The following is a 13145-nucleotide window of genomic DNA, read 5'->3' as shown; positions in this document are numbered from 1 at the left end:
GAAAGGTAAGCAGGGGGCCTACGGAACTTGGTTTGTCAGTAGGCTTCCTACAGGGGATTCTTGGGCAGCCTATTTATGCCTCTGTGCATGGGCAAAGGAGAACCACAAAGTTTTCAAACGGGATGGCTCAAAACACCCAGGTATAGTTCCCCTGGCTGGGCTAGTAGGCTGCTGCTGCTTCTGTCACAAGGAGGGCCTTTTTTTGGGCAGGGTGTTCCACAGAGAAGGAACCATACCATTAGGGAGACAGTTTAAAGCTTCCCTTTTACCTGTGTCTGCTGCTCCAGCGTCTAAGGTCCTGGTGTCTCCTCTCCACATGGCTTCCTGCTTCCCCTAGCGGCGTTTGACGCGCGCGCGTGCGCGCGCTTTTACTTATCTGTGCGCGCGCATACGCGGCGGTGCTGTGGGGAGGGGGCGGTTGACGCCGGACGGCTCCTCCCCCCTGCACACAGGGAGGATAAATCCTGGAGGGCTGTTCAGTCTGTAAAGGCTGTGAGGGGACACGGAGCAGCGATGCTGGCTACAGCATAGGAAGGTTTGACAGAGCTTTCTGGCACAGTGACACCCGGTGGCAGTTGTGGGAAGTACACCTTACTAAGGAGCCTCTGGCTTAAAAGTTTGCATTCAAGCCTGTGTACTAAGCAGCGCCTTTGAACACTTAGGGTGCTCACCTAGCCCAGCATTAGGGGGTCAATACCAGACAAAAAAAAAAAAAAAAAAAAAAAGATTTTTTCTGGTTGAAGCCCTTGGGGCTCAGTATTGATTTTCCCTTTTTATAGGTTATGGGAGGTTTGGAGTCCCTCTAACATTACCCTATCCTATTGTTTCACATTTATTTGATTATATGTGTATTTTCTCCAGCTATTACAGTCAGTTGTATACTAGCGGAGTGCCTCAGAATTTGTATATTATGGCTCCTAAGGGTGCAGGTAGCGCTAAGAACGCTAAAACGGTTAAAAAACCAAAAGGTTCTCCATCGGGCTCTGAGGATATCCAAAATCTAGTGGCCCCTACTACTCCGGAATGCCCGGAAGTTGTTGTCCTAGGTGAGCCATCAGGGTTGCTAGGTGCTATGGCTGGCCCTACTCAACCAGCTCCTTCCTATGTAACGGAAGAGATGTTAGCCTCCACCTTGGGTGGATTGGAAAGGAGGATGGCCGCTCTAATTACGGCATCTTTGGCAGGGAAGAAGCGGGTTAGATCCCCGTCTCCCAGGTCTGAGTCTCTGGAGGAGGATATCCTCTCCGACTGACGAATTGGAGGATCAAGGAGACCAGACAGAGGGAGGTCAGGATCACCTTGACCATTTAGGTTCTGAGGATTCTACAATAGAGGAACCTTTTTCAGCTTCTCACGCAGAAAGACTGTGGGTTCAGTCCCTAACGGATATGGTGCGGTTGGCTTTTAAGATACCTGTGCCTCAGCCTCTGGCCTCCGCGGTATCCTCATTGGGCTCCCTGAAAGCGCCCCAAGCCAATTTGGTATTCCCGGTACATCCTTTGTTAAAGGACCTGATTTTACAGGACTGGGCTAAGCCAGACAGGTAACCCTTAGAGGAAGAGTTTTCAAAGAGATGGGCTGTCCCTACTGTGGACGCAGCCATCTCATGTGTGAACAGATCTTTAACTTGCAGGTGTTTAAGGATCCGGTTGATAAACGCTTGGAAACATTACTTAAGGCCTCCTTTACTTCAGCAGGGGCGATAGTTCAGCCCGCTGTGGCTGCTATTGGAGTGGCCCAAGCATTATCAGATAAGACTAAGCAAATGCTTAAACTTATCCCTGCCCAGCAGGCAGAGGAATTTTGGATATACCCAGGGCTATACGCTTTACGGTGGATGCTATCAAGGACTCCATCCAGCAGGCGTCACGTTTATTCTTATTTCTAATCCATATGAGAAGGCTCTTATGGTTGAAGAATTGGGAGGCTGAGCCCCCGTGCAAAAAACTCCTGGTAGGGTTCCCTTCCATGGAGGACGTCTCTTCGGAGAAGACTTGGATAGATATATTCAGACTATATCAAGCGGCAAAAGCACTCTCTTGCCAGTCAAGAAGAAGGCCCGAGGGCCCGCATTTAGGCGCCAGCCCTCCCCGGGGCAGGGGCCCTCTAATACCAAACAGTATCGACGGCCTCCTGCAAGATCAGGCATTAACAATAAGCCGCAGGGCCAAGCCACTGGGGGCAAGAAGCAGTGGTACCGCAAGCCTGCGAAGCCAGCCCCCAAGTCGGCCCTATGAAGGGGCGCCCCCACCCAAGATGGTGGGGGGAAGGCTGCGTCTCTTTGCAGAGGTTTGGGAGGCCACCATTCCCGACTGCTGGGTACGGTCTTCCGTGACCACGGGCTACAAGCTAGAATTTCTAAAATTCCCTCCTCCTCATTACCAGGAGTCAAGAGTACCAGGCGACCCTGTGAAAGGAGCCGCATTGATGGCGGCATTGAATCATCTGCTATGCCAGAAGGTGATAGTAGAAGTACCAGTCCGGGAACAGGGATTGGGGTTCTACTCCAACCTGTTTATCATCCCAAAGCCCAACGGCGATGTCAGGCCAATTTTGGACTTAAAGGGAGTAAATGCGTATCTAAAGGTCCGCTCATTCCGGATGGAAACTATTCGGTCAGCTGTCGCCGTGCTCCAGAAGGACGACTTCATGGCGTCCATAGACATAAAGGATGCTTACCTTCATGTGCCAATTTTTCAGCCACATCAAGTATTTCTATGCTTCTCGGTGGCTCAGCGTCATTTCCAATTTGTGGCGCTCCCCTTCGGGTTGGCTACGGCCCCCCGGGTATTCACGAAGGTCCTAGCCCCAATCCTAGCCAATCTAAGGATCCAGGGGGTCACGGTCCTGGCTTACCTGGACGACCTCTTGGTCGTAGACCATTCGTCTCCTGGCCTGGAAAGAGCAGTGGCCCTCATGGTTCAGTACCTCGAGAGGTTCGGCTGGGTCCTAAATCGAGACAAGTCAGCATTCCTGCCCACAAGGCAGCTGGATTATCTCGGCATGAGATTGGATACAGAACAACAGAGGGTGTTTCTACCCCTATTAAAGGCCATCAAAGAGCTAATACAAATGGTTCTAAGCAAGAGAAGGCCAACTGTTCGCCTATGTATGCGGCTACTAGGCAAGATGGTGGCCACATTCGAGGCGGTTCCGTACGCTCAGAGCCACACTCGCATCCTGCAGGCAGCCATCCTGTCAGCCTGGAGCAAGAGGCCTCAGGCCTTAGAAATTCCTTGGCCACTCTCACCAAGAGTGCGGCAAAGTCTAGCTTGGTGGTTAAACCCTCAGAATCTCCTGAAGGGAAAGACTTTCAGTCCTGTGACCTGGAAGATAGTAACCACAGACGCCAGCCTGATGGGCTGGGGAGCAATTTTGGATGGTTGCACTCGCCAGGGCTCTTGGGCAGCGGCAGAGAAGCAGTTGCCCATCAATATCTTGGAGCTCAGAGCTGCTCGACTAGCCCTCAGGGCTTGGACGTCCAAACTACAAGGGTTCCCGGTGAAAATACAATCGGACAATGCCACGGCGGTGGCATATATATAAATCACCAAGGGGGAACCAAGAGTCAAGCCGCTCAGAAAGAAGTGAGCTTGATTTTCTTGTGGGCAGAAGCCCATGTGCCCTGCATATCGGCTATATTCATTCCCGGAGTCGACAACCTACAGGCGGACTTCTTAAGTCGCCAGACTCTGTTGCCGGGGGAGTGGTCTCTGCATCCACAGGTCTTTCAGACACTCTGCCAGAAATGGGGAGTGCCGGGCGTGGATATCATGGCATCGAGACTGAACAAGAAGCTAGACAGGTTCATGTCCCGCACAAGGGATCCCAGGGCCTGCGGAACCGATGCGTTAGTTTGCCCTTGGCATCAGTTCAAACTTCTTTATGCATTTTCCCCGCTCCAGTTACTACCCTGCCTGCTGCGCAGGATCAGGGTGGAGCACATACCAGTCTTCCTGGTAGCTCCAGCATGGCCCAGAAGGGCATGGTATTCACTAATCCTAAGGATGGTAGTGGGAGACCCTTGGACTCTTCCTCTACGGCCAGTACTGCTATCGCAAGGTCCGATCCTCCACCCTGCCTTACGGCATCTAAATTTGACGGCCTGGAAGCTGAATCCCTGATTCTCAGGGGTAGAGGTCTGTCTCAGAAAGTAATCTCTACCCTAATCAGAGCCAGGAAACCGGTCTCTAGGGTGATTTATTACAGGGTCTGGAAGGCCTATGTAGGCTGGTGTGAGTCCAAGTTATGGCTTTCTTGTAAGTTTACCATCGATAGAGTATTAAGTTTTCTCCAGCTCGGAGTGGATAAAGGACTGGCATTAAGCACAATCAAAGGACACATTTCAGCTTTGTCAGTATGGTTTCAGCGGCCGCTGGCCACCCACTCGCTGGTTAAGACCTTCATTCAAGGGGTCTTACGTATTAATCCTCCAGTTAAATCCCCGCTTTGTCCGTGGGATTTAAATCTTGTTCTGTCAAGTTTACAGAAACAACCTTCTGAGCCGTTGGCTGAAATTCCTTTGGTTTTACTGACAAGGAAGTTAGTATTTTTGGTCGCCATAGTTTCCGCCAGAAGAGTATCGGAACTGGCAGCCTTATCCTGTAAGGAACCATATCTTATTTTGCATAAGGACAAGGTCGTTCTCCGCCCTCATCCTTCCTTCCTACCAAAGGTTATATCCAGTTTTCATCTAAACCAGGATTTCGTATTACCATCCTTCTTTCCTAAACCTACTTCCAGAAAGGAAGGGTTGCTGCATACCTTGGATATTGTCAGGGCCATGAAGGCCTATCTTAAAGCTACAGAGAAGATCCGGAAAACAGATGTGTTGTTCATTTTACCGGATGGGCCCAAGAAGGGGCAGGCAACTGCAAAATCCACCATCTCGAGGTGGATTAAACAGTTAATCACTCAGGCCTACGGCTTGAAGGGGTTGCCTCCTCCGTTATCATTAAAGGCTCATTCTACTAGGGCCATGGGCGCCTCCTGGGCAGCACACCACCAGATCTCTATGGCTCAAGTTTGCAAGGCGGCAACCTGGTCTTCTGTCCACACGTTTACAAGGTTCTACCAGTTGGACGTAAGAAGGAATACTGATGCAGCCTTTGGGCAGGCAGTGCTGCGGGCTGCAGTTTGAGACCCTCGGATTCCGGGGGCTCCCTTTTGAGTAAAATTTAAAATTTAAATTTATTTTTCTCAACTAAGTTGGATTTATTATGATTTGAGTATATCTCTAAATTAAATCCTTTTGTCTTGGGAAGATGTCTCCCTCCCCTCATTGTAAGCATTGCTTTGGGACATCCCACTAGTAATGAATATGCCGCTCTGTGTCCCGTGATGTACGAGAAAGAAAAAGGGATTTTTAATACAGCTTACCTGTAAAATCCTTTTCTTGGAGTACATCACGGGACACAGAGCTCCCACCCCTCTTATGGGGACCATTTTGGGAGGCATACTGCTTGCTACAAAACTGAGGTACTCCTCCTATGGGAGGGGGTTATATAGGGAGGGGCACTTCCTGTTTGAGATTGCCAGTGTCCATCACCTGAAGGTACTCCATATAACCCACTAGTAATGAATATGCCGCTCTGTGTCCCGTGATGTACTCCAAGAAAAGGATTTTACAGGTAAGCTGTATTAAAAATCCCTTTTTTACTGGTTAGTGGGTCATTGACCTGGAACTAACACGAAACCAGAGAGGTGTTAGCGCCTGCATGCTTGTTGAAGACCAGTAAATTATTATGTTGTAAAGTAAGGTATAGGAGGTCTTTCAGCTGTATATTTAAAAGTCACATCAGCAATTGCAGTTTTAATATATCTATCCTCAAAGATTCCTATTCATTTCCTATTGTAGGTGTTTATGGTAACAGTTTCTTTGCTAATAACTATGATTTTTCTAACACTATAGACACAAGACAAAATACCAGCTGAGTCCTATGAGGTTTGCAATTACAGTCACGTGGCTAAAACAAAGATCCTTAGCATTGTGTTAAAGCTTTGTAAATTGAACCTTAGGGCCCCTTTGACATGGGCGTTCAGACTGGATCTGTTAATCTTTTCAGATGGAACCAGACTGAACCATAATGTATGTCTGTTGGCAGATAGATGTAAATGGACAAGTGGATGTATATGTCAGTTAGGCTCCATTCACACCTAGGCAGACAATTTCGCGGCGTTTTGTCGCCGCAAATCACGGTACAAATAGCGGCGTTTTGTACCACGATTTGCGGTGACAAAACGCCGGTATTGTCTGCCTAGATGTGCCCCAGATTGACCCCCTCTATGGAGATGGTTCCCATCTCCTAGCCGAACGCCGAAAGCCGCCTGAAAAAAAGGTCCGGGACCTTTTTTCAGGCGGCAGGCGGCCGGCGTTCAGCGTGGAGATGTGAACCATCTCCATAGAGGGACATGTGTTTTCATCCCTCTGGCGGCAGCGGCGTAGCACTACAGGCGTAAAAATGCCTAGATGTGAATGGGGGCTTAATGTCTGCAGAAAAAAAATGGAAAAGGTCTGCCTCATTTTATTTTGGTGTGGGCACATACACAGATATAAACTGATGTCGCCCCTTTACCTCCATTATGTTTTTTTTGTGTTTTAGGCAAAATAAAAAAAACATAAAAAAAAAACAGATGTATAAAACGTATGTAAACTGATATTACCTGAAACAGTATTTATCAGTTTTTAATAAACAAAAAAGCATGACTGAACTGAGCAGTCCAATGTAAAAGGACCCTTCATTTCAATAATTTTGCACTGTTCAATTTACCTGTGAAGAAGAAATTGACAGTTTCTGGGAGTCCTACAATATTAAAAATACACACATTAGATTTAGATTGACAAAAGAAGTGAAGACAGAAGCTAAACGGTATGCAATACAATACTGTGAAAGGAAGCAATAGTAGAAATAAATACGGGTATGATCCTTTACTACAATAATGGGAGGAGTCTATTTTTTTGTTAAAGCGGTTCTCCACCCTAAAGTGAAGTCCCGCTGATCGGAACCCTCCCCCCCTCCGGTGTCACATTTGTAGCTGCTGGCTTTTAATATTTTTTTTCCAGGGAACATCCGCTTTAAATAGCAGCGTACAGGTACAATCTCAGCTAATATCAGGCTTCATTGGTACCTGCGAAAGGCTGATACAGCCTGAAATGTTACCTTTCAAGAACTCAAGGCAGACATCAGTCTACACTCAAATTCCGACAACTTCTTCTCAGTGATTTGTTTTTTTTTAAAGGCTACACAGGCAATGATTTAGGCTTTGAAAAAAAAAATCATTATACTGGGCTTTTAATAGCGCCCCATCTTTTCTGCATGGAGACCAATGCCCAACACAAATGCCCAAAGTGTTAGCTCACCTTTACAGAAAACTGTAAAGGTGAACCAGCACAGAAACCCCTTCCCACCCCCTGGTCCCTGTTGTACTAACATCCAGGGCTGCTGAACTGTCAGCACCCCCGCAGCCAGTCCAGCGATTTGAAATCTCTTCTCTCCCCCCTCTTTTTCATGCAGCGTTTCCAGGGCAGACTGAATCAATTCTGATTGGCCAGCGCAATCACAGTAAATCGATCTGGTCAATCCCAGGAGCACTGCATGGGGAAGAGGGAGAAAAGCAGGAATTTCATATCCCCGTACTATTGGATTGGCTGCTAAGGGGGCTGACAGATTAACAATCTGGAGGGCAAAAGGAGTTAGCGTGTTAGTTCACCCTTACATATTTTCTGTAAAGGTGAACTAACCCTTTAAATAGCAATGTTCAAATGGTAGGAGGTGTGTGAGCAGCTCTCTCCAGTGTTGTTTGATCACTTCAGTAAATTCAGTAAACAGTGATAGAAAATTAGATGGTTTTCCCTCCACTTACAAAATGTTACAAACTAGTGAATGCCAGGAAACAAATTTCCTTTTATGATTACCAATACCTTAAATTAAGTGACTGTAAATTGTGATGAAGAAGGTTAACTTTTTCACTGATTTGGCACTGACTGTGAACTTTGTGATGACTGATAGGAACTTGTTGATTTTACTGTACTGGATTTAAAACTTATCACAGTCTGCTGTATTATGCTAAACAATACTCACATGCCTCATATGTTAACAGAAAGGTAATTTTACCTGTGAATGAAAAGTCCATAATTTCTCTCATGTGAGGTGCTGCTCTTGGAGGTCGGTACATAATATTTCCTTGATTTATGTCAGATTGTGTAAAGTACCTTACGGGGGATCGTGGTCTCTCTTTGTGCTCCAAGGTACCTTCAAATAGAAAGGAATGAGAAGTGGACATTTTGAATCAAACTTTCTCAGCTTGAAATCTGAATATTTTATTATGACTGATTTCCTGAAATTCATACCCTACTAAAAGGAAGGAGAAATCATCATTTACTGCATAGATCTGTTTTCACATTCTGAAAGGAAAAATCCTTACTTGTTTTAAATTAGCCGGTATGCCTAATTCATTTTAAATAGCTGGTGTGAAGGCCTCACAAGTAGTGAAAGAACTCAATATTAGGTCAACATTTAGACATACGGGGGCAGATCCTCAAAGAAATTACGCCGGCGTATCTGTTGATACGCCGCGTAATTTCAAATTTTGCGCTTCGTATCTTTGTTTTGGTATCCACCAAACAAGATACCCACGGCATCTGTGTTAGATCCGACAGGCGTACGCCTTAGTACGCCGTCGGATCTAAGATGCAATTTTCCGGCGGCCGCTGGGTGGCGTTCACGTCGTAATCCACGTCGAGTATGCAAATTCGCTTTTTCCGACGATCCACGAACGTACGAGCAGCCGTCGCATTCTTTTACGTTGTTTCCGTTCGGCTTTTTCCGGCGTATAGTTAAAGCTGCTATCTGGTGGCGTACTCAATGTTAAGTATGGCCGTCGTTCCCGCGTATAATTTTGAAAATTTTACGTTGTTTGCGTAAGTCGTCCGTGAATGGGGCTGGACGCCATTTACGTTCACAACGAAAACAATGACGTCCTTGCGACGTCATTTGGAGCAATGCACCCTGGGAGTTTTGACGGACGGGGCATGCGCAGTTCGTTCGGCGCGGGGACACGCTTCATTTAAATGAAACACGCCCCCTACTTGCCGCATTTGAATTCCGCGCCCTTACGCCGCGAGAAATACACTACGCCGGCGTAACTTACGGCGCAAATTCTTTCTGGATTCCAAAACCAAAGCCAGGTAAGTTACGGCGGCGTAGCGTATCTCAGATACGCTGCGCCGGTGCAGATCTTTGAGGATCTGCCCCACTGTATTTAGACAAATCTGCACTTTGAAGTGGGAAGACACAGACTTGGTGAAGTAGTCCCAAAATACCTATCTATAGGTTTTATGTCTGAATATATGTAATGGTCCTTATGATGCACCATTTTTAAAACAAATATTAGGGTGTTATTATAGCTTTTTTCAGGAAAGGAATCAGACACACTCATGACTACAGGGAGATAAAGCTTCAAGATCATCTACCTTTTGCCCCAAAATTAAAAATATATATATATGTAGTGCAACTCTTTTAACCATTACTTACATCTTTCTTACTTTAATTGTATTTGAAGCCTTAGCCCATACTACAATACCCAGAAAAATACACTGAATAATTTATTTTGGTCTGCTTCCTATATTAAGAGGTAACATTGATAACTTGATATAGTCATGTGACACTGGGAGTTTATTCACCCTGCAAAACAGCCATGTCACAGGGAGGAATTCTGATGCTAGTCAGAGTAAGATTTGCTAAAATTACAACAGTGACTGCACCTCCAGTATACACTTTGAGCTGTTGTGACACTGGAACTAGTATAATGGCTATGATGCCACAGGTAAATCCCACAGGAAATGTTATGGAGACCAGGACTGAAATTAAGTGTTAAGAGTGTTTAGTGTCCTGATATCAGTAACATTTCCTGTGGGCTTTATATGTGGAATCATAGCCATTCTACTAGTTCCAGTGTCCCAACAGCTCAACGTGTATACTGGAGTTGCAGTCCCTGTTGAAATTTTAGCAAGTCTTACTCTGACTAACATCAAGGATTTTGGCTGCAAACCAGAGGTAGGCAACCTTTTTTATAAGAAATTAACTCACAAGGCCTAACTAGTAAGGAAGACAGTGCCAGGAAGTAGAGTAGCGGACAGTGTCAGTAAGGTAGTGGATGATGTTTGATGTTTGGACATGTCAATAGGGCAGTGGACAGTGTGTGGACAGTGTCAGCAGGGTAGTGGATGGTGTCAATAGAACAGTGGATGGTGTCAGTAGAGCAGTGGACAGAGTCAGTAGAGCAGTGGTTGGTGTTAGCAGGGCCGTAGACGATGTCAGCCAGTAGAAGACTGGATGGTGTCAGTCAGTAGAGCAGTGGATTTTGTCAGTAGAGCAGAGTAAAGTATCAGAACAATGGATGATGTCGGTAGGGCAGTGCACAGTGTCAGTAGTTTTATATTTTTATTATTTTATTTTTTACAATTTTTTAGCAGCTCTGTTGGTGGGCTTTGGTGAAATATCAGGGGTCTATTTGAGAGAGAGAAAGGAGGTTAAGGACAACGTCCTCAAAAACTCCATCTCTGCAGCCTCAGCTGCACAGAATGAAAAAACAGTAAGAGCTCTGCACTGTTTACGATGCTTCAATTATAAATGAACCGATCGGTACCGATCACTCACTGTGTTCAGAAAAGGATGAGGCCCGTCATGCCCTGTAGTCCACATATTTTGGGGGAATATTGACTATTTTATCTCCTCCACATTAGGTCTGCTCAATATCCTTAATCCTAAACAATGTCTCTTGGGAATATTTGGGAATATTTGGGAAATTTACACTTCCAAATATGCTAAATGACTGTTACATATTCTTAATTTTTTTGCTATCCTGCAAAAGGCTGAGACTACCTACGTTGGCCTCCTGGCTTAGGCTTATTAACAATTCTCTTCCTCTGTTTAGGCTTATCTCCGAACACTGAAAACAACCCAAATTATTTGACAAATTTGGGGTAAATGGATCTCTAACCCCCTTACCTTGACCTCTCTAGAACCGCAACCTTAGACTTATATGTTTGCTGTATTCTTTGTGGTTTGCTGTGTATTTGTCATGGAGTGTATTTCTTATACGATTTTTCTCTGATTCCTGTATTGTTTTTTTCTTGTTATCATGAGACTTGGGAGACACTGTAAGTTTGTTGTATTATTTATTTTGTTTTTACTTTATTATTTTGGTCCTTCGTTTAGTGTATGTACCTTTTTAAAACTAGTACTGTTTTGCTTATTAAAAAAAGTTCAATAAATATCTCTTTAAAACAAAAATACAGCACAGGCCATTAAATGAAATATTTACTGATATCAAGAAAGTGCACAAAAGTGAATTCTGATTGATTATTGCAACTCTTACCTATTCCATGTTCCACTACCATGTTGTTTCCTCTGTGTGTAGGAGCCAGCCTCCAGCCAATCACAGAGGGTGCCCAATCTTAAAGGGACAGTGTGCACGTTGCTTTGTGTTCATGCAATCAGCTCTAGTGAGGAGTGAACATTCTATTTATATATATTATATAAATTATATAAATTTATATAATGTGTTACTGGAACACTGGAACCCTGGAACACTCTGTGTCATCTCTGTGGCTTTTGCCACTATCTTACCTGTTTCCCCCTAGTGGCAGCAGATTCCTAGGTCATGACAGTTTTCTTAAACCAACATGCCTGAGGCTTCACAGCAACATAGGGACCCGAACACTAGTCTCTTCTAAAATACTTTTTGCCTATGAGATCACTAAAGTTCAGATGGGGCATCATCCCCATGCGGTCACCATACCCCTGAATTAAATTTAGGCTTTCCTTGCTGCAGTGTCTGATCAGCTGGCCCTGTCTCCACCACCGCCTTCTCAGCAGCCAGTACCCTCAGTGGCATCAACCCTGTACCTGCCACCACCTTCTCTCTTTTCTGAAGATCTGAAGGCTTCCACGGCTTTGTGAACCAATGTAACATCCACTTTGATCTACAGCTGTATCCCTTCCCTTCTGACTGTGCTAAGGTGGCTTATGTTGTGTCCCTGCTCTGTGAATCTCTTCCACAAGTCATATGAGTTTCAGCAATCAACTAAGCCATTTTAGCTTCTGGATCCATTTGCTTCCATACCACCCCATCAAGATAATTGTGGGAGCACTCCACCAAGAAACTATTTCTGTTCCTGTGCTGCATAAAACTTTCTCCAAGCTTTTCTTGGATCTGATTTGGCAGCATTCTCCAGTGTTGGATTGGGCCACTTCTCATATGTTGCCCTTAAGTCCGTCCTTCCACTCCAGGTGCCTAAACAAGGTAAGCTCAGTGAACCCCTTACTGGTAATTACTCCTGCGTCTTAGAGTACAGTACCTACTTCTTACAAGGATTTAGTGGATGCCTTCTCTAAACACAAGGCATACCAGCTACCACCCCACAAGCCTGATGATTGTGCCATTGGCTTGATTCCAGGTGCCAATATTCCATGAGGTCTGGTGTAGCCCTTTGGCCTATTAGAAACCAAGTCAATGTCAGAATACATTGTGGAAAATCTTGAAAGGGGGTTCATCTGTAAATCCTCCTCCCCTACTGGGGCAGGATTATTTTTTGTTAAAGGATGGCTCTCTTCAAAGTTGTATAGCCAGTCTGTGCCTGAACACCTTTACCATGAAGAGCTGTTACACTTTAACACTCACTATAGAGTTATTTGACTGATTCCAGAGATCCCCTTCACTGATGTAAGGGGGGAGTGAATACAATAAAGTAAGGGGGCAATGATATAAAGGTTTCCCCTTATATCAGTAACCCCCCCCCCTTACCTTAGTGTATTCTTTCTGCAGAAGGTGGTTCCCTCCCCCCCCACGTTCTGAGTTCTTGGGGTCCCCCCTTGATGATTGACCACTCTTACCACTTTTAACTGGAATTTGCTTTTATATATATATATGTATATATATAAAGCCCTATGTGATTTCATATCTGTCTTCTCTATATATAATACACTCTTCAAATGTGCTTTAAAGTGCATGGTTTTCCCTTTCATGAACAAGAAAATAATGACGTTATGCTGTTGGGCTGGTATAATAATTCTATGGGGCTAGTATAAAAAAAATTCCAGAGCTGGTTTTTATTCCGGCCCTTGGTTTGGTTAGTGATCACA

At 45.1% G+C, this 13145-nt stretch overlaps 1 protein-coding gene across 1 annotated transcript in view; it reads right to left on the bottom strand.

The window, feature by feature from the left end:
* The window catches only part of FRAS1 (Fraser extracellular matrix complex subunit 1), a 660838-nt gene that overhangs the window by 154734 nt on the left and 492959 nt on the right, over positions 1-13145 (bottom strand). The window contains exons 34-35 of the mRNA XM_040324225.1: positions 8115-8252; positions 6771-6803 (exon numbers count right to left, since the gene is read on the bottom strand). Of these exons, the coding sequence (XP_040180159.1) occupies positions 6771-6803; positions 8115-8252 (171 nt within the window). The remainder of the gene's footprint in view (positions 1-6770; positions 6804-8114; positions 8253-13145) is intronic.

This window comes from Rana temporaria, chromosome 1 (genome assembly GCF_905171775.1).
Source record: "Rana temporaria chromosome 1, aRanTem1.1, whole genome shotgun sequence".
NCBI lineage: Eukaryota > Metazoa > Chordata > Amphibia > Anura > Ranidae > Rana > Rana temporaria.
The sequence above is the reverse complement of the archived record's forward strand: the minus strand, read 5'-3'. Positions and strand labels throughout refer to the sequence as shown.